This window comes from Triturus cristatus, chromosome 6 (genome assembly GCF_964204655.1).
Source record: "Triturus cristatus chromosome 6, aTriCri1.1, whole genome shotgun sequence".
Taxonomy (NCBI): domain Eukaryota; kingdom Metazoa; phylum Chordata; class Amphibia; order Caudata; family Salamandridae; genus Triturus; species Triturus cristatus.
The window spans coordinates 1,222,932,079-1,222,957,707 of NC_140589.1; the positions used below are offsets into that span (position 1 = coordinate 1,222,932,079).

Sequence of the window (25,629 nt, forward strand, 5' to 3'; positions counted from 1 at the left end):
GGCGATCCGCCATATATTTGCGGCTTGTGACGCAGTGCGCTTCCCTGACGCGTCTAGGAGCTTGGACTCTTTGTCAGGTGGTGGTGCTTCGCCGGACGCCTGAGAATTTGAACGCTTCCTAGCTGTAGATACCACTAAGGAATCCAGTGGTGCAGGGCCTTTAATGTATGAAGGATCTGTGGGGGCGGCTTTATATTTTTTCTCTTTACGTGGGTTTAGGACCCTAGCCCTGACTGGGTCTTTAAAAACCTTTGGTGCATGTTTGATTACTCCTTTTAGCATAGGTAGTATAGCAGTAGACCTATGTGCAGTATCGAAGGTGTCTAGGAGAAAATCTTCCTCTACTGGGTCAGTATGTAGCTCTACCCCGTGATAATGTGCCGCCCTCTGTAGTAGGTGGTGAAAACCTAACAAGTCTTCTGGTGGGGATGGCCTAGATGGATAAAGGTCATCCTGTAGGACATCTGGGATGTCCAGATTGTTATAGTCATCCCATGGGTCTGGGGATCCAGTAGGGGTGGGGTCTTGTGGCACATCTGCTGGATCGTAGTAAGGATCCCCTTGATCATCATGGTCTGGAGACAGGGTCGAAGAGCGATGAGGCAGGGGTGGAGAAGGTGGAGGTGGTGGAGGAGGTGGGGAAGGCACTCTGAAAGGGGAGGTAGCAGTGTCCTTCCTCTTTGGAGGTGGAGGTGGAGCTGGTTTGTCCAAATGTCTCTTTTTTGAAGACAGTGTCAAATGTCCAGTTTTTGGATCCTTGGTAAGTGCCTTTTGCATAGGATCCGGTGTGAAAAGTTCTTGCGACACTGGTTGTTCGGTCTGCGCCGAGGTTTTCGGGGCCAACGGCTTTTTAGGCTTGTCTGTGCCGTGCTTTTTCGGGACCTCTGATTTTTTGTTCGGTGCCAAGAGAGGCTTCGGCACGGGAGTGTCGGCGCCAAGGGCCTTATGATGTTTGGTCGGCACCGAGAGGGCGAGTTTCGACACCGAGGGCTTTGGTGCTGAGCTCGGTGTGGAGGTGGAGGCCGATTTTTTCTTCGGTGCCGAAGGGTGTTTTTCGGCACCGCTGGTAGGCTGGCTCGAGCCCGAGCTGCCGGCAGGCTTAGTAGGCTTCTTTACCGGGCCCGAAGGTGGGGTGTTAGAAGCAGTGTCCTTGGTCTTGCCTAGGCTTGAAGGCGAAGGCGTGACCGAAGCCTTTTTGTGTATCGGCTCGGGTGTGGGAGGGGGGGTATAGTACTCACGACCCTCTGCGCCGGGGTGATGTCCTCCACATCTGAGTCGTCGGCCTCGGAAGCACTGACGAGGTCGTCGTCCTCTTCTTCGATGTTATGCTGTCCCGGAGCTTCGACGTCCTCCCCGAAGATGTCGACTGGAGCGGAGGTCGAGGAGTGCGCCATGTTGCGTCTGGCCCTTCGATCTCGAATAGTCTTTTTCGATCTAAAAGACTTGCAGGCGGGACAGTCTGGAGCCTCGTGTTCAGGGGAGAGGCAGAGGTTGCACACCTCATGAAGATCGGTGTGGGGGAATTTGGACCCACATCGAGGGCACTTCTTGAAGGGAGTTCTTTCCATCAGCCGAGACCGGAGCCGGGATATGCCCGAAGGCTGCCGTCGACGACCGGAATCGAAGAAGTGTCGAAGAGAAGGTGATTAAGATGATTTATTATCTGAAGAATCTCGATGAGCGAGGATTTCGCGTCGATCGTTGAACTGGAAAAGTTCGGAACCGGAGCGCGAAGTATTACATCCGAGCCCGATGGCGAAAAAAAACAATCTGAGGATGGAGCCGAAGCCCATGCGCAATACGAACCAAAGGAGGAGTCACCAACCTCGTGACTTCCAAAGACTTTCCAAGAGGAAAAACAAACTGCAAACATCCGGGCCCAACACCAGATGGCGATCTATGCACAGTGTATAATCTGCAGCTCATATGCCTCGAACAGATACTTCTAAGGTGAATGCCTGTAGCTCACTGACACGTTCAAGTGAAGAGAGAGCAACTAAGTATGAAACCTTCCAAGAAAGGAAAAGAAGGGGCCAAGGTTGGGGGGGATGAAAAGGAGGTCCCTGGAGTCTTATCAGTACAATGTTGAGATTCCATGCTGGGGCTGGTGGGACCCAAGGAGAAATGACCCTTTTTAGCTCCTCCATAAAAGCTTTAATGTCTGGAATTCTGAAGAGCAAGACGTTGTTTATTCTGAAGGTAGATGGCCACAGCAGCTTGGTGCAGCCGTATGGAGGTGAAGGCTAGGCCAGAGGTCTGCAAATGAAGCAGATAGCAGACAATTTCCTTCACTGTGCCCTTTAAGGGATCAATATGTTTTGAGTGACAATATTAGACAAACCTCTCCCACTTGGCAACATAGCATGCCTGGGTGGTAGGTCTGCATGCTTCTCTGAGAATGTTCATGCATTCAGGTTAAGGTATCCAAATTCTATGATCTCAGGAGCCAGATCGCAAGGTTGAGACACCTGGGGTCTGGGTACCGGATTGCTCCATGGTTCTGCGTGAGAAGGTGTGGCCTGTTGGGAAGCCTCTCATGCAACACAAGGTAGTTCGAGCAGAGGCAACCAAGTGAAACTAGGCTGGGGGACCCATGTGGGAGGCACTTGAATGAAGGTTAGAGATGTCTGCATGAGCCTCTGAACCACAAATGGAAGTAGTGGGAGGTGCGGAAAAGCGTAGGCAAACATTACTGACCAACTCATTCATAGCGCAATGCCTTTGGTTTGTTGGTGTGGGAGCCTAGAAGCGAAGCTTGGGCATTTGGCTTTCTCCGCTGTGACGAAAAGGTCTATTTCTGCGAAGCCCAAACGACGGAAGTACTGGCGGAGGACCTGTGGGTGGACTTCCCACTCATGGACTTGTTGCCACAACCTGCTGAGGTGGGCAAAGTCGTTAACTGTTCCCGGAAGGTACTCTGCTAGCAGAAGGACTTTGTAGTGGAGAGCCCATCTCCACATGCTCTGGGCTACCTGTGAGAATTGGGGGGATTGGATGCCTCCCCATTTCTGAAGGTAATACATGGCAGTTATGTTGTCCGACCAGACAAGAACAATCTTGCCAGTCAGTTGAGGTAGGAAAGCTTTCAACGTTAGATGAACAGCTGGAAGTTCCAGGTAGTTGATGTGGAGGATATGGTGTTTGGATTCCTACTAGCCCTAGCCAGTCAGAGCCTGTAAGCGCGCGCCCCACCCCATAAGGGAGGAGTCCGTTGTAATGGGCCTCTACGGAACTGGGTCGAAAAAAGGCTGCCCCTGCCACAGATTGCTAGTGCCGACTATGACCCGAAGGCAGTGGCGGCCCATTGCTTGTCACTAGTGTTCCAGAGTGGCTAAGTGCCCCTTGAAAGAGGGCTGCTCTGCTTGACGGGGTGGGGGAACTGTACTCACAGTCTGCTGAGCTGGTGAAAGGTCCTTAATCTCCCAATCTAAGCCGGAGCTATGCTCAGAGAATAAAAGTCCTTGTCCGTGGCTGAGGGCTGTGGATGGTGCTTCTCTTGATGTCCTCTTGGGCGAACAGGTCAAGGGGGTCGGCTGTGCTCCTATGTGACATCTTGAGACACCGAGCCCAACGGTCACTAAGGGTTTTTTGCAGCATAAGGAGCGTCAAGCGTCACCAGCAGCTTCGTTGTGCTGGAGCGAAAAACACAAATTGCAGACTTGATGTAGATCAGGCAAGGACACTTTGCATGGTAACAAGAACAAAATAGAATACAGTCCATCACAGTCGAAGCATGGTAGAGAGACGTAACCAAGAGACAAGAGTAAGCCAAAATGGCGAGACCCTGGGGAGCCGCGGTCAGCCCAAACCCAGCTCGAGTGAAGTCACAAATGTCTACCCTAGATGGAGAAAGAAAGGGAGATGCAATCAATTACAATACCGATTGATGGAAGGAACCCGTATGGATAAAAAAGAGCAGCATGACAGTGTTGAACGGGAGCCCATGCCCAAAATACATGGTGGAAAGAAAACAATCTAACAATGAGGTTGATGACCATGAGCATTACCAGCAAGAGGAGGAATCACAGTACCTCGTGACGGAAAAGACTTAGAAGAAAAACAACTTGCACACAAAGGCAAGACTGCAGGAGTATGCACAGCATGTGTATCTACAACCACACGAGCCTCAAACCAAGTTTTACCTAAACAGTTGTGTAGTGAAAAATAGAACAGATAGCCACAACTTTTTTCATTTAAATTATTGATTTCAATTTATTACAACTAGAGCTTGAATTATACCAATTTATTTGGGTCTTCTGGTGAAATAAAAGGAACACCTGCAAAAGCCCCAAAATGTAGGTAATCAGCAGTTGTTTTTGTCTTAATAAAGAGTATTATGTCACGGTTTAGGCTCTGCTGAAAGGGAATACAACCCCACCCACAGTCTAAGAGGGTTTTACACACTCCATACTAGACTAAGAGATCACTAATAATTTGGGTGTACAGGCCTTGATACTTGAATCACTGGCTTTAAGGATGCCTACTGGACCTACCATGCACAGTACCCCCCCCAAAAACAATTCCTTGCATATACAAGTGCATGTATATATTTAGGAAATAAAGAATGATAGGTGACAAATAGAAAAGGGGCAAAAGAAAATCCTTGCAGGAGAGGAATATCCCTAAAATGAATAGATTCAATACCAACGGAATTACTTGAACATGCTCTCGCAAGTGACTCCAATGAATGTGATGTCTGGAAAGGGATCAATTAGGATTCCTCCAAACTAATCTGCATGCCAATTGTGTGTACCACATCCAAATTTTACTATTTATGCAGACATGCTCTACAGATGGTGGTTACATCAACAAGTCATCCAGGCCTGGTTACTGCCTGAATACGGAGTCTTTGGAAGTGTGAATCCACTATGGACATGAATTGTTTGACAACTACTGCAGCCATACAGGGCCCCTAAGGGAACACTGTTAAGGGGTCAAACTACCCTAATCTGGCTGAAGTATTTTGTGAGGCCGCTTTTAAAGAACTCTTAAAAAGTAACTCCTCAGGGTTGAAATATATATCCAAGCGTCATTCCTGAAAGTGAGAAAGACTGAATGTTATAAAAATTCTTATGTTAATGATGGGCTTCAAAATTCTGTTCTTTGTATTCATTTAAAAGATATGGGAATACATTGCTTCCCTCCTTTCAAGTTCAATTCATTTCCAATTAAACTACCCTGAACTTCAAACATTACCTGTGGTGTCGAGCATCAGTCTCTATATTGTAACACATTCCTGTCAAAAACTTGAAACCTTGCCCACTAAAAAACAAACAGCTGAAATAAGCAACAATGTGTAAATGAGTCCTCATCACTACTGACCAGTGAATGATTTGAACCTTCAACCTTTGTGACAAATTGTGACTTAGACTCCTTAGACATCTAACTATCTTCCTAACTGGCTAGTGAGAAATATTTTTGGATTTGATCATTTATACAGAATTTTACAGAAACTGAAGGCATTGAAAAGTAGGTCTTGTTAATCACATAAAAATCTTAGGCATAGAAGGAGCCTCATCATCTGAATTAGGTTAAAAACTCCAAGATTCCATCAGTGCTATGTGATTAGATATGATCAGTGTCCAGGAATGAAGCTCAGAGTAAATGAATCACAAGAGGCAAAATGTTATCCTGTACCAATATCTAATGAGATGGATAAAAAGACCTGCTTAGAGTCAAGTTGGGACTGAGTGGTTCTGGATATGTAGTCTCTATCTAACCTGGAGAAACACCCCTGTTGGAGTTTATGGGAAACAGGGTCTCTAGAGGGGTCATCTAAGGAGAAGGGATTTAAAAGAGTAAGATTTAATATTTTTATCTCCACATTAGTTATACCCAAAACAAAGGATGTCCATACTCCCAATGCAAGTACATGAACATGCGCTTTATAAAAAAAACATTTAAGCCATCTCACTACCTCTCAGTGCGACTTACTTTCCCACATTTTCCACAAATCCCAAACAGGTGGAGTAGCAGTAGTTGTATGCTATCACAATTGATGGATACAGGGACTGGAAATCCAACACAAGAACAGAGTTGCTGTAGAACCGCGACTCAGGCTCCATCACTAAGGGAATACATTGTGGCGCTCTCATTTGAGCTCGCTGTTGAACGCTGGGTGTCACAGCAATGTAATTCATAGGTTTTGCAATGCGCAGCATCATGGACTCAACACGGTACTAGAAACAAATTCAGAAATGCAAAACAATACTTATAATTATAGACACTCTGCAAACTGGTTGAAAATGTCATAACCACACAATTGCCCCACATACAATTCAGATGCACACTAAGTCTAAACAACGTTTATATTAAATGACAAATTTGAGGACATTTTGAAAACTCCTAATTACACAAACTTTGATATGTTCTACTAAAAGAGACTAAAGATGGAGAAAATGATCATTTTTTAAATAATTTAAATTATTGGCATTTCACTTTTATATAGTAAACAACTCGTGACAAATATCAACCACTAGGTACACCATACACATTATTCTCTAGGCGTATGAGCTCTAAGGAGCTAAAGTGAGATGACTGAGTTAATATACACCAGGATATAATATGTAAAACATGACGATTACAATCTACTAAGTTAGAGGTACTAGGAGTGGGTTGGCTGAAAAGGGCCTCTGACACGGCTCCCACATCTTCAGGTGCTTCTTGGGAGATGACATGCCTTATAGACAAGTTTTTAAAGGAACATGCATTTGTACATATCATGGAGCCAAGCGTGAAGGGTAGTGGGATTTGTGGCTCACCAGTGCTGGGTATTATCCATTTGGGTTAGCACCAGTACCAGGTTTACTGGAGCTTTAAGATACTGGTTGGCCTGAATTCGCTACAAAATATGCAGCAGGGCTAAATTAGAGGAGGGTGAGATTGACCATCCCAGAGCTCTTGAGATAGATCCACCCTACTTCAAACAGTCTGAAAAAGTGGGCATTCCCCAATCGTGCGGAAACAATGATGCTGTCTTCTCATCTGTATGTTAGAAATGTTGTAGGCGATTCCTCGCCCATTCGCGAAAGCTTATCAGAAGAGTAGTAGACTGTGTGGGAATTCAAACTGCATAAGGCGATGGGGGAAAGAAACAGCAAATTACTTCAGGGGCACAAGCATGACCAGCCTTCGATACTGTCACAGGAGAGTGGAATGATCCTGAATTGAGTCACCAAAGGCTCCTATCCGAGTAACTAGGGGCTCCCATGCTAAGCAGGACTGGCACATGGTCTGAGATGCCTGTGGGTAGATTTTTAACCTCTGATGCTAGATATGCATTTGCGAAGGGCAGAAAGAAATAACAGTCTGTCTTGAAAACAAACCACGGACTCTTAAGAACAAAATATAGACCCTCTTTGTGGGGTAAAGTGAGTGCCATACTTGTGATACACTCAAGGATACGGCAAAACCAGACAGAAGTGGGCTTATACAGCTGGACACATTGCTAGAAGGCAAGCGGTCTAAGTGCCAAACCATGTCCCCCAAAAAATCACCCACGATTAGCAGAATGCCCATGTTGTCTCCAACAAGGTACATATATAAAGGGAGAAATGTAGATAATTCTGGTTTGTATACATTAAGGTAAAAGTGCCAGTCAACAGCAACTGACACCATGATGTACCACCCAGAGGAATCCATCAACGTTTTGTGTTGTGGAAGGGTGAGTTTCTGCATAAAAGGATACCCACTCCCTGTGAGTCACTAATAAAGCCAGAATTAAGAACGTTTGTAGAGTTGTATCGGCTAAGAAAAGGATACTGGATTCCAATATGTCTCTCTTGGGGCAGAGAGATGTTTGATGTGTTGCTTTGCTGCTTGGAAAACACTCCCTCTTTAAATTTTGTTGTTGAGGCAACTCACATTTCAGTATATAACTTGCAGAGGTGAGGTAGTAGTAGCAGTAGGGTTGGTGGTGATCGTTTGTAAGGATGGCATGAAGGGCAAAAAAGAGCCATGGTGGCTGCTGGGTTTGCTCTCCTTGAATACCAAAGGATCAGTATCTGATGTCCAGATAGAAGTATTGGTTGCCCATTACTGATGGATTGTGAGGGGCCCACAGGATAAAAAAGAACCTCAGAACTAGTTTGACTATGGTCAGGTAAAAAAAACACACCCCAAGATACTAAGGAAACAAACAAAAACATGGGGCAATCCTGTGCCTTGTCCCACATCCAGTGAAGGAATCAAGTATTTTGGGCATACAACAGAAAGCACAAGATAAGACTAAAGATATGTGTGGCTGGTATTGACATCTCAGTGGGAGTGTATTGCGGGTACTTTTGATCTCTGAATGAGATAAGTAAAACATTTGTGTAAAGTAGTGGAGAAAAATGGTGGGGGGCAGAGGGGTAGGAAATTTAGAGCTGAGGGAGACTGTCAGGTTGCCTGGCCTGGGGACCAGTCAATGGTGAGCCAACAGGACAATTAGGTTCTTTGTAGAAATGCGGTGTCTACCACAGGAAAACCCAGTGAAGAAATTTGGAAATATTGGAAGCTTTACTGTCACAATAACCTTAGTGGATGCAGGGAGAGACTTCTCACAATTGCAGGGTGATTTGACACCTATCACATAACATTGCAATATCTGCTATATAAAGGCACAGAAAAAGCTATCGCATTGGAACCAAAATGATGTTCCCCTTCAGAGCCAAGTGCAGTGAATACTAATGAGCTGGGTGCTCACTGTTCCAACAGTCTTGCACATAAGAAAGGAGTGCTATGCAACGAGTCTTTTCCCCACGCACATTCTTGCCAGTCTCCCTCATTCTCCCTATATCTAGCTGGTGCATACACTTTGGCATAGCAAAGCTATGAGCTCAGAACTATCTAGCAGGCGTCAACCTGCACAGCATTGTAGTGGACCAGGGTTTATGGTCTGCTTTTCATGCTGCAGCTGCCCTTTAAGCTTCTCAGGTAAGGCTACATTAGATGGCCATGAAGGTCATCTAAAGATTAAAACACCTCTTCAAATCAGAGGCATCCGACTGCCACATACTACTGGCCGCTCTGAAAAAGTCACATGTTAAGGTGACACCCGCCACCTCAATCTCTCAAATAACATAGGCTGGTATGCTAGTAGAATGAGACTCAACCATCCAAAACCACCACTGAAAACTCTCACAGACCTATAGAAAAAGTGAATTACCTTTGGTAACTATCTTTTCTGGTGGACCCTATATACCTGCAGATTCCTTGCCTTTTGAATAGTCATAGGAGCCAGACTTGATCAGGAAACACTGAAATAGCTCTCTCGCTTCTGTAGGTGGCTTTGACCCCATCTCAAAGCAGGGTGCAGCCCATATGATTTGTTACTGGTGCCATAATGCGTAAACCCGGCACCCAGATGACCGGCCTGCATCCAACTTTTTCTGAGCACATAAGAGACAGACAGCACAAGACCAAACGTGAACATGCAGCGCAACAACTAAATTAGAACCTTTCTGCCACCACAGCCTAATACCTCTGAGGTCTATGACTATCCACTACCCTTTAGAACCAGGACACAGTCTGGACCGGGGAGGAATCTGCAGGTAGATGAGAGTATCCACCAGAAAGGTTGTTACAAAAGAACGTAACTGTTTTTTCCGATGGATACTTCGGTCTCCAGATTCTTCACCTTTTGAAAAGATGCCACAGAAGTACCCTCTCCCAAGAGGTGGGTCTGAAGGAGTGGCTCCCAAATATAAATATTGAATATGCTACTTACCAGTATGCATCTGTTCTTGGCATGTAGGGCTGCTGACATTCATATCTGTGCATAGATCGCCGCCTAGTGTTGGGTCCGGATGTTTGCACGTTGTTGTCCTGGAAGAGTCTTCGAAGTATCCTGGGATAGGTGACTCCTCCCCTGGACTACAGTGCGCATGGGCATCCTCTCCATCCTCAGATTGTTTTTCGCCATTGTGGCAGTGATGGAGTAGATACAGAAAGTGATGACCATGCTTACAGTAATTCTGAGAGCTGCAGCTGTTACAGGCGCCGGGGAGGAGGGAGGGCGATATGAATGTCAGCAGCCCTACATGCCAAGAACAGATGCATACTGGTAAGTAGCATATTCAGTTCGAGGCATGTGGGCTGCTGAATTCATATCTGTGCATAGAATACATAGCAGTACCTCCTATTAGCGGCGGCTACCAGTGCCAGCTGCAGCGGTCTGAAAAAGAGTTTTGAGAACAGCCTGTCCTACAGCTGCCTGCTGTTTTGATTGCACATCTACACAATAGTGTTTGGTAAATGTGTGTGTAGTGGACCAGGTGGCTGCTCTACATATATCATGCAAAGGGATGTTTGCTAGGAAAGCCATGGAGGCCCCTAACTTACGTGTTGAGTGGGCTCGTGGGGGAATCGTTAATGTGCGTTTAGCCTTTTGATAGCAAATTTGAATACATTTAACGATCCATCTGGCTATACCTGCTTTGGAGATAGCGTTACCTTTGTGGTGTGGGGCAAAGGCAACGAAAAGTTGTTTTGTCTTCCTAAAGATCTTAGTCCTGTCGATATAGTACATGAGGGCTCTCTTCACATCTAGTGTATGGAGTGCTCTTTCTGCGACAGTTTGTGGGTTTTGAAAGAAAACAGGCAGTTCAATAGTTTGATTCATGTGGAACTGCGATATCACCTTGGGCATGAATTTGGGGTTGGTACGTAGTACGACCCTGTTGGCGTGAACCTGTATAAATGGCTTTTGAACGGTTAGTGCCTGGAGTTCACTAACTCTTCTTAAAGAAGTGATCGCTACTAGGAAAGCTACTTTCCAGGTAAGGAATTGAATCTCGCATGAGTGTAGAGGTTCAAAGGGTGGACCCATCAGGCGTGTGAGGACCAAGTTGAGGTTCCACATTGGAGCCGGTGGGTGGCTTGGAGGAATTACTCGTTTGAGTCCTTCCAAGAATGCTTTGATGGCAGGCACTTTGAATAAAGAGAGGTGCTGCCTGTTCTGGAGATAGGCTGATATTGCGGTCAAATGGACACGTATAGAGGTGTACGCCAGATTGCATCGGTATAGGTGTAAGAGGTAACAAATTATGTTTTGGATGGATGCGTCTAGCGGGTTAATGTCATTATTATTGCAATAAATGACGAACCTTTTCCATTTGGCTGCATAGCAAGCTCTGGTAGTAGGTTTTCTAGCTTCCTTAATGATGTCCATACAGTCAGGTGGCAGGTTTAGGTAGCCAAACTCTAGGACTTCAGGAGCCAGATCGCCAGGTTCAGCTGTTGCGGATCTGGGTGCTGAATCTCTCCATGGTTCTGCGTCAAATGCGCGGGTTTGATCCGCAGCCTTTGATGCGGCACCACGGAAAGTTCGAGAAAAGTGGTGTACCATGGCTGGCGTGCCCACGTTGGAGCAACCAGGACGAGTGTCAGGGAGTGTTGTCTGAGTTTGCGAGCCACCAGCGGTATCAACGGCGCTGGGGAAAAAGCGTACGCAAATCTGCCGGACCAGTTCATCCATATCGCATTGCCCTGCGATTGTGGATGTGGGAACCTGGCGGCAAAGCTTTGGCATTTTGCGTTTTCGCTTGTGGCGAATAGGTCTATCTCTGGATTACCCCATTGCTGGAAGTACGGTTGGAGTACTGATGGGTGTAACTCCCACTCGTGCATCTGGTGGCTGTGTCTGCTGAGCAGATCCGCCATCTGGTTGTCCTTGCCGGGGAGGTGTTCCGCCATGAGGAACATGTTCCTCTGAATGGCCCACTTCCACATGCTCTGAGCCAGATGAGACAACTGTGGAGAGTGTGTTCCTCCCTGCTTCTGTATGTAGTACATGGCGGTCATGTTGTCCGTCCGGATCAACACGACTTTGTTGCACAAGTGTACTTTGAATGGTTTCATAGCCAGGAAGATTGCCATCAGTTCCAGAAGGTTGATGTGCATCTTCTTTTGTTGTGTTGTCCATAGTCCCTGCACTGTGTAGTTGAGTACATGAGCTCCCCATCCCTGGAGAGACGCGTCCGCTGTCAGTATTATTTGTGGAACAGGCTCTTGGAACGGTCGGCCCTTGCAAAGGTTTTGTGGATTCCACCAATGCAGAGAGTTGTATGCCCGACCGCTCACCAGCACTAGGTCTTTCAACTGTCCTTGAGCCTGATTCCACTGACGTGCTAAGCACTCCTGAAGCGGGCGCATATGTAGTCTCGCGTGTGGGACTATGAAAATGCAGGAGGCCATCATGCCTATCAACTGCATGAACACTCGTGCGGGAAGGGAGTGTTGTGGTTTGAACTTGGAAATCAGCATTTGCATGCTGTTGATTCTCACTAAATTTGGCTGAGCTGTGGCCGCCAGAGTGTCTATAGTCGCACCTAGGTACTGTTGTACGTGTGCGGGTTGGAGATGGGATTTTGGGTAATTTAGTGAGAACCCCAGACTGTGAAGGAGGTGAATGGTGCGGGACATGTGGCTGGCACATTGCTGGGCTGACTTTGCTTGAACAAGCCAGTCGTCCAGGTAAGGGTAGACGTGTATGTGCTGCCTCCGTAGATGTGCAGCCACAGTAGCTAGGCACTTTGTGAAAACTCTGGGTGCTGTTGTCACGCCGAAGGGAAGGACTTTGAATTGGTAGTGCTGCCCCTGAACAGTGAACCTGAGGTATTTTTTGTGTGAGGGGTGAATGGGTATGTGGAAATACGCATCTTTGAGGTCCAGTGTGGCCAGGAAGTCTCCCTGCTTGAGCAGCGGGAGGACTTGCTGTAAAGTGAGCATGTGAAAATGCTCGGAGAGAATGTAGCGGTTCAGGGGTCTAAGGTCTAGTATAGGTCTGAGTGACCCGTCCTTTTTCGGTATTAAAAAGTACAGGGAGTACACCCTCGTACCTTGCTCGTGGACGGGTACGACCTCTATTGCGCCTTTTAGTAGCATACTTAGCACTTCCTGCTCTAAGAGCGTTAAGTGCTCTGAGGACATAGGACGGTGTTTTGGAGGTATTGTGGGTGGAGTCGAGGTTAATTCTAGGCAGTAACCGTGTTTGACAATATCTTTGACCCACCTGTCCGTGGTGATGGAGTTCCACGTGGACAGGAACCTTTGTAGCCTTCCCCCGACAGGTGTTATGTGGTCGGGAGGAAGGGAGAGGGCGTCACTGTTTGTTCTTGGGGGAGGACCTGGTGTTGCCGTATCCGCGTCCTCTGCCCTTTGTGCTTGAGCCACGATAACCACCCCGGGTGTTTTTATCGTAGGAACTTTGTGTGTTTCCCTTGTTGTAGGTTTGCTGTGACCCCTGTCCTCTACCTGCTCCTCTATTTCCGGGGCGACGAAAGGAGCCGCTCCGAAAGGACTGCGTTTGGAGAGCCCCCATGGACTTTGCAGTGTCTGTGTCCTTTTTTATTTTCTCTAGGGTGGTGTCAACCTCTGGCCCGAATAAGTAATCGGGGTTGACAGGCTGGTTGAGGATGTTATTTTGTACCTCAGGTTTGAATCCGGAGATTCGTAACCAGGCATGTCGTCGCAACATGACGCTAGTGTTTATGGCTCTGGCAGCTGTATCCGCGGCATCCAGTGCACACTTAATGGATGCGTTTGTGAGGAGTTGTCCCTCCCTGATGAGGATCTCTGCTCCCTCTTTGAATTGGTCAGGGAGATGTTGGAGTAATTGTTCTAATGTGTCGTAGTGTGCTCGATCGTAGCGAGCGAGGAGCGCCTGAGTATTGGCAATGCGCCATATGTTAGCTGCCTGGGCCGCAACCCGTTTGCCGGAGGTCTCTAGCACCTTGGACTCTTTGTCCGGGGGAGGAGCATCACCTGTTGTTTGCGAGTGTGCCCGTTTGCGAGCATTCGCAACTACTATGGAATCCAGAGGTAACTGGCCTCTAATGTAGGTAGGGTCCCCAGGCGCCGACCTGTATTTCTTGTCGATCCTGGGGTTTATTACTCTTGCCCTGGTGGGTTCCTTGAAGATGTCCTTTGCTGGTTTGAGGACACCCTTCAACATGGGTAGAGTTTTTATATTCCTTTCTGAGGATGCGAAAGTATCCATGAGAAAGTCGTCCTCGACGGTGTCAGAGTGTAGTTGCACACCATGATTGGCCGCAGCACGTTCAATGAGGGCGTTGAATGCGGCAGTGTCCTCAGTGGGAGACGTTTTTGCTCTATAGAGTTGCGGGTCCTGTGTATCCATAGGTGCACCGAGTCTACAGGGTCATCCCAAGCTTGGTCAGGGTCCTGTTGGCCTTCAGGGTCCATCTCTCCGGGGTAGGGGACGTGGTCACCTATGTAGTCCTCCAAAACGTCTGTTTCGGAGTGTGTGGGAGAGAAGGACTGTGGATCTTGGTAAGAGGAATGGAGAGGTTCGTAAAGAACTGGTTCCGAAGCCACTGGCAGCTTTTTCTTAAGCGGGATCCGGTAGGAGTCCAAAGCTGGCTCGGAAGTTATTCTCCTCTTGTGGAGCATCATCCTGCCGGTGTCGGCGTCGATGATGTGCGATGGTGACGTCTCTGCAGGAGAGCGTTCGGCAGGCGTGATCGTGGTGTGGGTGACCCGTGTTCTGATTTGGAACAGTTTTGGGGCCGTGGATGGCGGCAGGCCAAAAGTGATGTTGGCTGGTGCCGAAGAGGCTGTTGGAGCTTTTATCGGCTCGGAGCCTGACGTGTCCTGGAGCACTGCTTTGTGTTTGACGCGTTTCGCAGCAACTGGCCGCACTTGGAGCGCCATCGATTCTTTTGCGCCGACCGGTTCTGTAGAGGCGGGCGTGGACTTCTTCGGCGCCAGTGGGTCATCGAGTCGAGGAGCGGTAGTGGCCGTCGACGTCGTCGATGAGTGTGCCTTTGGTGGTGCTGTCGAAGCGGTGTGAGACGCAGCAGGCAGTTTGACCTTTGGGGTTGGAGCCGATTGTTTCGGTGCCGGGAGCCGAGTAGGTTTGGTGGCACCGAAGGTCTTTTTCCGTGTGTCGGCGCCGACGTCGGCTGCTGCAAGCTCGGCACCGAAGTCTCGTTTGGTGCGGTCGGTGCCGACGGGTTTTGCTGGCGTCGAAGGTGTGGTGGGCCTCGATCCGACCAGCGTCACTTTTGGTTTCGGTTTCTGGTGAACCAATACAGCTTTCGGTTTCGAAGAAGGGAAACCAGCCGTTTTGGGTAGTAATGGCTGCCGCTGAATGTCCGAGGCCGGGCCAGAGGGCGGGGCCGAAGAACTGCGGGATAGGTCTTGGGTAAGGCCCGAAGGCGATCCCTCGACCGGAGCCATAGACTGGCGCACTGGGATATCCTTAGTCTGTACGGGTAGGCCTTGCTCGTCACCGGAGCTACTCTCTTCGGCCCCTAGGGCCTCATCGTAGTCTCCTACCTCGGTGTCGGCTTCATCTCTGTGAAAGAGTCGTTCTTCGACGTCCTCCGATCCGGAGTCGTGTTCGGAAGCGGGGCTGGAGGGTAGGTTCTCCACGTCTTCGACATCTTCGTCCTCGGCGCTGAAGATGTTGGTCGGGGCCGGTGCCGCTTGCTGCGCTTCGAGTCTCGCTGCTCGTCGATTCCGGAGAGTCTTCTTGGATCGGAATCGGGCACAGGCCATACATGTAGACTCGTCGTGATCCGGTGAAAGGCATTTGTTGCACACCGGGTGGACGTCGACATGGGGATATTTCGCATTGCATACAGGACACCGCTTGAATGGTGTCCTCGATTCCATCGTCGATGTCGGGTCGATGGTCGGGTAAGATGCGAAAAAGTTGGTTCTGGAAGTTAGTAAACTAACAAAGATACTATCGATACCGATCGGGAACAGTACCGACGCGAACTAAAGGCCTTTTGGCCTGGAAAAGTTTTTCCTAACTTGAGTCAAGATAAGCACATCCGAACCCAATGGCGGAAAAAAACAATCTGAGGATGGAGAGGATGCCCATGCGCACTGTAGTCCAGGGGAGGAGTCACCTATCCCAGGATACTTCGAAGACTCTTCCAGGACAACAACGTGCAAACATCCGGACCCAACACTAGGCGGCGATCTATGCACAGATATGAATTCAGCAGCCCACATGCCTCGAACCTTTTTATGCATGGCTTCTAACCTTTTAGATTCCCTGTCAGACGGTGCCTAGGAAAACACCCCCAGTTTTGCTTAGTGCATGAATGTGCCTGGAGTACTTACTCTCTGGTAAAGGGCGAGTGGAAAAAAGTCCAGGTCTCCTGGTGCTGACCTATAACATCAGGTAATCAGCCAGTTAGCCCGTTAATGACCTATTAACAGGCAGTTAACTGATGCAGCTAATGAGCACCACTAAATAGGAGAAGAGGTTCCGCGACCGCTTACACAGGCTGATATCTCCATCAAAATATTCTACATGGCCTCCCCAGCTGCAGAAAGCAAGCTGGCTGCCTCATTGCTGATGCCATCATCCTGATGTGGAATTATTTGGGGCATTTGGACTAGACCCTCCATTTTCCCCAATATTATTTTCTTGGTGAAGTACCAGGTATACTTTCCTATACCTCGCCTCTTCCGCAATTCATTGACCCCCCTTATGGATCGCAATAATACTGATAAGGACAAGGACCATCAGGAGGAGCTAGCATCAGTTGAGATGTTGGAATCAGCAGCATCTCCACCTGGTGCCAGGGAGGTAGGCCACACTGACAAAGAACTGGGCACTAGGGGGAGATCTGGCCAGCGCTGCAGTGGCACTTTATGGCACAGAACGGAGGTCAAATGTCACCGAGAAAAATCCTGCCAGCGGTATAACAATCAGGAATTCAAATGGGAGCCCGAAATGTGCATCAGATGGAACTGCAACGTTTCCGAACAAATGTCAACATGGCATGTAGAAGCAGAGCCAAATAGGCTGGGAAGGACGAAGGCCTTGGTGCAACAAAAAAAAACACCCAGGTTGGAGCTGGCAAGGGGGACATGACTGGAACAGAAATCATTTCTGTGCTGGGGGCAAGGGCCAGAGTCAGCAGAGGTTCTACCAACATTATGTCAACCAGTTCTGGCTTGGCGTACGACTCCACTAAAGGAGACGGACTGCAGAGACAATAGACCTTTCGAGCAGGAGCGGCTCATGTGAGAGGAGTCTTTGTGTCTTCTCTTCTTCTTCGACTTGACCTTGATTTGCAATGAGCCCAGCACTAATTGCATATACCATGAACCTTTTTGCTTCCTGCTACTTAATTGCTTTGGTGTGCATTAGGCCACACTTGTCGCTCGACATGGAGTTGTGCTTAGGCCTTAAACTCCAAAGGCAGACCTCGTGGGGATCTGATATAGTTATTTGCCAAGGACATTAGTGAAACAATAGAAATGTTTTTGCTGTGAGAAACCTCATGGAAAGCAGCTCTGAATCAGAGGGAAAGAGTGTGGAAAAAAAGGCAAATGGCATTACAGAAGCTGGGTGGCAGTATATGGTTCAAGTGACATTACACCTGTGCTGTATATGGAGCAAAGAAGCTAGCCCCACTTACCTGCATAGGAGAGCTATTGCAAACTTTCCAGATTCAGTCCGGTGCCTGGGGATATTCAAAAGGTAAGTAATCTGCAGGTACAGGTATCCATCAGAAACATCCCTCCACAGGCCTTTATCTGAGCAGAGCCAACCTCACATACAATAAATGTAAAGCAGACGGGTAGTACATACTCTCCTCACGCTACACAACAGGTAACATGTTATATCTACCAGTTTTTAAAGGGTACAGTAAGACAAATGCATTGCCAGATTCTCACACACGAGTACAAGGCATGCATGCACATACACACACAGAAGAGGCAACTGCAGTGTAAAGTTCCCCATCACTCCTTTACTTCTGGAACACACAAATTAGACAGCATGAATGTGTCAGGGCAGGTTTCCATTACACAAGTCCTGCACAGTTAAGAAATACTCCACATAGAGAATGGGTTTAGCACAACCAACTGCAATGACAGCTCTCTCAGACATAGGGTAGGCAGTGTAAACAGTGCACCTCCTGCTCAACACACAGAGAAGTTACAGCAGCACTGCAAGCTAACATCAAACACAACTGATACTGCACAAGCAGCACAGATAATGGCTATATACAGAACTGGAGAAGCACATGGGGCTGAAATGGAAACCATAATAGCCCCAACACACACAAGCAGGAGCATTGATAGTTTATTTCTACATGAAGCCGGTACAGCAAAAATAGGTCAGCAATAAGCTACCTTCACACACCATCATGGCCGGATTGCCCTTCTATTCTATAAGGTTTGCCCCGGAGGGTAGAAGCCATTGGAGGCCAGTTTTGAAAGACCAAGGATGCTGCAGGTGCCTCTGTCACTCTCCCCAGCTCCCCAGGGGTAATAGTAGCAAACAGAGGGGGTTCTAGAGAGAGAGAAAACGACACAGGGGAGGTGGAGAGAAAGGTATGAGAGGGACAAGAGGGAGAGAATGGATGGCTGGAAAGCGAAATTCAGTGAGGAGAGGTAGGTAGTGGGGCTGGTTTAAGCATTTAGATTCAGCTGCTTTTGGGTTCCTATGCCTGACTCGAAGCATCATGCAAGTAAAACACAAAACGTTTACAAGAAGAACAGAATGATTCCTGTACTGTAACACAACAGGAAGGATTTGGTCTCAATAAACCAGAAGGAACTGCTTACAGTGATAGAGTTAACAGAACTTCCAGCATGTGGATGGTGGTATGGACAGTGGTAGGAAAGGGGCAGTTACCCTAAAACTTGGTGCCCTGGAGATTGAGAACTGACTACTCAGCATGAATACTAGCCACGGGGGATTAAGCAAAAGTTTGCAATCAGTCACATATGTAACTGACTTCATTTCAAAGCTAGTGAACAGGTAGTTAGGAATAGAGAAATATTCACATGCTAAGAACACATTAAAAAAAGATCTTATGGCTGGATTTAAAGCAAGCCTAGTTAATAGTGCTCATGTATTGCTTAATTCCCATTTGCTTCAGATCTGCCCATGTACCAAGTCGCTAATCTTAATCAAAAGAAGCATTAGATAAATTGTTATGAGCCATATCTCGCCTCCTCACAGCCCACTTCTCCTGAACTCTTTGATTCCTAATAGACATTTCATTTTTAAAGTCTTATATAATAGCAATCCAAAATTATCCTATGAATCGGTTTGCATCAAGACTCAAGTTGCCATTTTCACTGCTAAGGCTGGATTTGGATGCTCTGCCACTGTATGTGGTATTTGTATAGTGCGAATCTAGCAGAAAGACAGCGGAGCGCTGCACAGTGTAAAACTAAAAGCACCGCTAACGTGATATTGAAGGAGTAGTCTGTTTCAAAGAATGAAAGTCAGTTGTTACTGTATCGTAAAATTATTTGTTTTCAACTCATTCATACAGTGTTGCAGGATTGGGGCAGTCCTGATGGATATGTGGACTTGTTTCCAGACCCTGGGTACATAAACTAACATGTCCTGTAGCCATGATTTTTCTTTTTTTCCTCACTTTTTCATCTCCAGTCTGATGTTTTCTAGCAACGGGTGTGCAGAGAGCCACCCAAGATAGTGAGCTTGTCAGCCAGACAAGCCAGGGGGGCAAGTGTGATGGCTTTGCAAATGATGTAGTTGGTGCGACCGTCAAGGGGGTACAGCAGAGCTCCATCAATAGTGGGCTGATGTGATCATAATTCTTCAGGTCCTGAATGAGGCGTGCTACAGCACACAGAATGCTGTTAAATGGTCCAGCCAGGGGTCTGCAAAGCCATGTAGCAATGCATGGTCACCATCCAGATGCATGCAAAAATAACTGGCAGTTGTGAAGTCACTTTATGGGAGGAATGGCTTCTTTAATAGAGCAAGCTCATAGAAGGGCATAACAGTTGTCTTGACAATGTGCCCCCTGATTATGAGATTGGTGTCCTGAGTGACTCATGGCCACTTAGCATTGGATGAAATGTGGGTTTTGAAAACATCCAGGTTCCCGTTGAGTCAAGTTTGGACAAGTTGTTACCTATTCATGGAACAGGAATTCTGTTTTGATATGGTTATGCTTCAGACAGATGCTGTACATGCATGAGGTATAAGGAGTGTCTGAGGAGTCTGATGCGTGAAGAAGAGTAGATTTTCAAATACAGTTGTATGTCATTTGCGTATTGGTGAATCTTGATGTTACGTGTGATTACAGTCCCACAGGGCTCCACTGTAGAAGTTGAAGGTAACAAAGAATAAGACAGGACCCTGGGAAACTCCATAGGTGATCGGATTCCTCTGGGGTGTGGAGGTGCCCTCGTGAAGGAATTAGTGTCTGTTAGATAGGTGGAAGGAGTACCAGTGAAAGGTGTTTCCAGTGAATCCCATCAGAGACTTCAATGTGTGCAAGAGGGTGGGTTGTTTCACTGTGTCAAAGGCAGCTATGAAGTCCAGTAGTATCAGCAGACAGGGGTCAATCTTGGTCTGTGGTCAGGAGGATGTAGTCTTTGAATTGTAAGGTAGCTGTCACTGCGCTGAAGCGTGATCTGATACCTCAGACACGAACAGAGCATCAGAGATAGTGGTGCACAGTTCCACAAGATCAGCAAAGAAAGATATATGGCTAAATCATTGAGTATGGACAACAACACCGTCCCATTCATCCAAGTTATTGTAGTAGAGATACGCCAAACCTCCCACAAGCTCTGGGTAGGAGATGGAATGAGGAGACTCCCTTCTTCGGCCTAAGGCTTAGCCGTGGAGCAGATGCCACAGAGAGTTGTTTGAGAATAAGAGCATTTGTAGCATTGGGAAACGGACCTAACACCTCACTTCTCTCTCTTCCCCAGTCCCTGCACAGGAAAGGTGGCAAACATCTTGATGATACTAACAGTACCCAGGATGACCACCTACCTTCAGGTCATTAAGGACAAATTATGATAAATGTGGTGTTTCAACTGAGCTAATTAGCCTAACACATCTGGAATCAATGATCTGTGGAAGAGAGGTTTAGGACTGAAGACTGTCTATAATGACCGCGAGTGAAGTGCTCACACCAGCCTCATACTCTGGCACAATGGCAGCCATTGAGATGATATGAACAGCACTCTAGCAGAATGGTAGACACCTAACAGCACTCTTCAGATGTGATCTCCAGAACTGGTCACCTCAACACAGAAGTGGTCTCAAAGACTGTATATGACACTACAGATTAGAAGTACAGTACACAACACCACAGGCCAGAAGTGGACTCCAGACCAGGACATAATATTTAAGGTGGCATCTAAAATTCCTAATCATATATCCATGTGAGTTGTTGAGACATCAACAATACTGCATATGGTACTTTAACCCCTTCGCCGCGGCAGGAATTCCGCAGCGGCGCTGGGGGGGGTTTGGGGGCAGTTGCGGTGGCGCTGTGCTCGTGACGGAACCACTCCGTCATGAGTCACGGGTGAGCTGTGCTCATGACGGAGTGGTTCCGTCACGTCTCCGCCCACTGCGCTAATCGCCCGCACAGGCGGGGAATTAGCACCGCGTGGGCGGAGCGGCCGCCAACGGCCGCAGCGCGACGGAACCACTCCGTCATGAGCACAGCGCACCCGTGGCTCATGACGGAGTGATTTCGTCATGAGCACGGAAAGGGTTAAGCACTTAATACCAAGTCCCAGATATGCTCTGTAGAACTTTTGGGATAAACTAATAGGAGTACTCATAATGCTCAGTGGAAGCGTTCCCTACTGTTGCAAGTGTATTGTCTACATTGTACCTGGGCAGTGTGGGATATTATAAACATCTTTTCATTATTCAAGACCCCAAAGATAATTTTTGTCCATATTTGTTAAATTAACTTTGCACACCTCAACAAAAAGACTTCAATCGCTACAGGTTCCAGCAGCACTGAGAAAATTCCAACCAAAAACAGGCCGACTGTCTTAATAAGAAAGACTTAAAGGTTTGATTGCTTTGATTCATAATTGACAGCCACATTCGATGTGCTTAAAATGTTCCAGATATATTTATGCTAACCTGTGAGCCTCGTGTGAGTACATGCAGAAACTGAATTCCAAATAGTCGTGCCAGTTCACTGGTTCTGCCAATCAGGTCCAGCTGTTCCAACATTTGCAGAATGCCACATACACGGCTGATATAATGATCCACCATTTTCCATCTGTAGACAAAAAGCATACAATTATAAAATAATAAGCTGAAGGATCTGGAGAACGTCAAACTCGCCAGGTTTAGGGCTCAATTCATCACACAAAACAAACACATTCCATTGGGCATTAGTCCGACTGCATTCAACTAGAAGCCTACAAAATGAGCAGAGCTCCCCTTCACTGGACTGCCGCTGTGTGTACGTCTGCTTTTTCTGAGCTCGAGGGACAGTGAGGAGGCAAAACAAATGGGCATGATCAGTTTGAGTCACTGACGATTGCCTGACAACTGCCTGCAATAATACAGGGGAGTATTAGGAGGACAAATTGCAGTTGCTCTGCCAGCTACTGCCATACAAAAGCAAGTCTAGTCACCAGAGATCAAGGCTTCAGTAAAGGAGAGTATGACAGTGTCAACTAACTCAACAGCTACCAAAGACTCTGACTTGATATAACAAAAGGCCACTCTATGCTCCTTTAATGTCACATCTGTTGACAATATCTTTCCACTTTCTCTGCTGTCTTCATAAAACTACTGCAAGCTAAGATACAGCCTATACAATTGTCTATCACTTGCATTCCAAAACAGAATGGTGTCATGGCTCCCTGGTTGTACTACCATCCTAAAGTCCTACTTTTACTCATGAATTCCTCATCTCCTGTGCCAATAAACTGCATACTTTAATTAATAAGTCACTTAACTTTGGCGTGATGGACATGTAATCCTACAACAAACTGATCATGAACCCTTTCCTAAGCTTTAGGTTGGATCTAAATTATTATTCAATAATTTCAAATCACTAGTTAGCTACAATCTGCATGCAATCCCTTTCAAAAGAGACAAAGTGGCTTTAAAGATGCCAACAAGGGATGTGTGAGGTTCATTTCAGCAAAAAGAGGCAAGGACTTGAAGAAGTAAAAAGAGCTAGGACGATCACATTAACAGAAATAACGTTAATAAATACTTAATAGGAGCAGAGCAGGGGTGATGCGGATGTCTAAGAGGAATCTCTAAGATTATATATCCACCAGTAAGAACGTTACCAAAGGTACCGGGCGTGTTCCTCTAAATGATATGTTGTCCAGCAGCATGTCCATAACAAGACACTCCCAAAGCAGCATCACAGAAGGAGACAGGACCAACAACAATAGTGTTGAATATTAACCACAGAACTTTGAAAGACTATCCTTGTCAAATTGCAATTCATCCCTTGCAGCCTTGCGGTAGTAATCTGTGAAAACTTTGTAAAGAACCAATTAGCAGCTTTACAAATATTAATGACTGGCATTCCTCTGAGAGTCGCTGATGTAGTAGCCCTTCACTGGTAGAGTGGGTTGATGCCCCTTAGAGTTTCATTTTTGGTAAAGCATAGCAGTTTTCACCTTTAAATTAACTGCTTATAAATGACCTTACTATATTCGGGCCAGCAAGACTGAAGAACAACTGGTGGTCAAACCAAACGCCTTTAGCTGTCTCGAGGCAGAAACAAAGTTCTCCTATGATTTAGTCACTGGCGTCACTCATCTTTTTATAATGGATGAGGTAGCTCAGAAAGGGATAAAAAAAAAAAGAGATGTTTAAGATTAAACTGAATATGTCATTGGCAAGAATGGTTTTACGCTCATGACTACTCTATATAGACAGAAGACTGTAAATTGAAAAGAAAATGATATCTGTAGCGCCTTTATGTTTATGGTAGACGTGATGGATCAGGTCAAGTGTCAAACTGAGCAAAGAATCATGGTTCAGAAGGGCAGGGTCATCAAAAATGTCAAAACTAGGTCTACATTCCAACAAGGGACCATCAAAGGTGTTGAAAAGAAAGTTCTGGAGACCTTTCAAAAATGTACATTGACTGGAGAAGCAAAGCAAGGAACCTTGCTCTTGCAAATAGAGGTAAATTAACATAACTGCCAAATATCTCTTATATAGTCCAAGCTTAATTAGGGCTGTGCTGAATCAAGAGAAATGGCAAATTGTATTAGAGAAGTGATACTAGTCACCAACTGGTGTGTTTTGTTATCTGCACACCATTTGGTAAAGACACCCATAGATCCCACTACCAGCCATAGCAGATCTTAATGCTACGAGAAATTTCTGCAAGTTATCGGATGCTAAAGAATAAAAGACTACAGTCTTCATTTCAATCTCAACACAAGTAAAACTCACAGGTTTGAGTAAGAGACTGACACTATCTGCTGGAAGCAGGTCTTCCACCATGCAAAGAAGACAGAGGTTACATGCAGAACTCGAGCACATTTGGAAACCACACACCTGCTAGAAACTAAGATGAAACCTTAAGTATCATCCTGTCTGATCTTTTCATGATTAAAGTAATCAGAGTGACTGCCCACTGGAGCTGAAACGTCCAATACTTGGGAAGATGATCAAGAAGATGTAGTTAACTGACCAACAACTGGAACTTCACATCCTTCACATTTTTAAGATTTGTTGAAAAACATGCAGGTGGAATGTGCACTTGTGGTTTATCAATAATCTTGTAGACCCTTTTTGGTGATATGTAACATGGCAACAGTACTGTCAATCAGTATCTGAACTTGGGCCCCTGCCACCACAAAAAGGAAAAACCTTAAACATTATAAACATTGGTTCCAGGTCTCCAGCACATACCACTGAAGAGTCTCATGCGGACATGTGCTCAGCGTTCCAGAAATAGGCAAAAAGCCATCAGATCCAGCAACCTAGTCACCCAGCAGGTTTTTGCAAAGAAATTTGGAGAAATTTGTGCAACCTTCTGCTGGACATTTCGTCTTGTATCCAAAGTAGGAAAGGATAATTCCTAAATTGTGCACAACATTGCTAAAAATAAACTGCAATCGATACATCAGTAACAGTGATGTTTGCTCATTGCTGAAGGGGAATCACAACCCTTATTACATGTGACTGTAGAGTCTGTGGGTGCAGCGGTACTACCTATAAAGATCTTGGCCAATCAGTCTGCTGATTGGGCTACATTTTTATTCCTATCATTGGAGGTAGGCCACCATTGCAGCCATCACACCTTGATAACAAATCTCAGATCAGAAGGCAACCTTCATTCACTCCAGAAGGGAATTCACACAATTTATCTTATGTGTACAAAACTAAAATTGTTTTCATCAATGTATTCCAAAGGATGGAGTAGGCTCCAATCAAGTCATGTGCAGCACTGAATGGTTCAGCATAATCTCCCACCATCTCTACAATGGGTACTCATGGAACTTTTGGACTACATTCTAAAAGCAGTTTAGGGTGGTTGTGGTGGAGGATGATATCAGTTGTTGGTGTTGAGACTTTCAGAAGTGAAATAATTGCTGCAGAGTGGGTTGCTGGCATATGCCAAATAAATGGTTGGCTGTTTCCACAGAATGCATATGGGCTTCGCCAGAGAGGTCAGACTGTAAGCATGTGTCGCAGCTCTATTCTGCTTGAGACTATATAACACATTGTCAGCCTTCTCACCAAACAAGAGTGTACAGCAAAAGGCATGTACTGAAATATCTGAAGCCATCTTTAGCGAAGCTATAGACATCGCCTTCCTCACGGAAACTTGGCTCAATGACCACTCAACGTCCATCCTCAACTTCCTACCCCCCTCACGCCCCCCGGCTACTCTATCCTCATAAAAGACAGGCCTGACA

General features: G+C 46.5%; 1 protein-coding gene across 2 annotated transcripts in view; it reads right to left on the reverse strand.

Moving 5' to 3' along the window:
• The window catches only part of REV3L (REV3 like, DNA directed polymerase zeta catalytic subunit), a 1,079,635-nt gene that overhangs the window by 141,034 nt on the left and 912,972 nt on the right, over positions 1-25,629 (reverse strand). For both annotated transcript variants that reach the window (XM_085612140.1, XM_085612139.1), the window contains exons 22-23: positions 21,860-22,001; positions 5,935-6,179 (exon numbers count right to left, since the gene is read on the reverse strand). In XM_085612140.1, the coding sequence (XP_085468266.1) occupies positions 5,935-6,179; positions 21,860-22,001 (387 nt within the window). The remainder of the gene's footprint in view (positions 1-5,934; positions 6,180-21,859; positions 22,002-25,629) is intronic.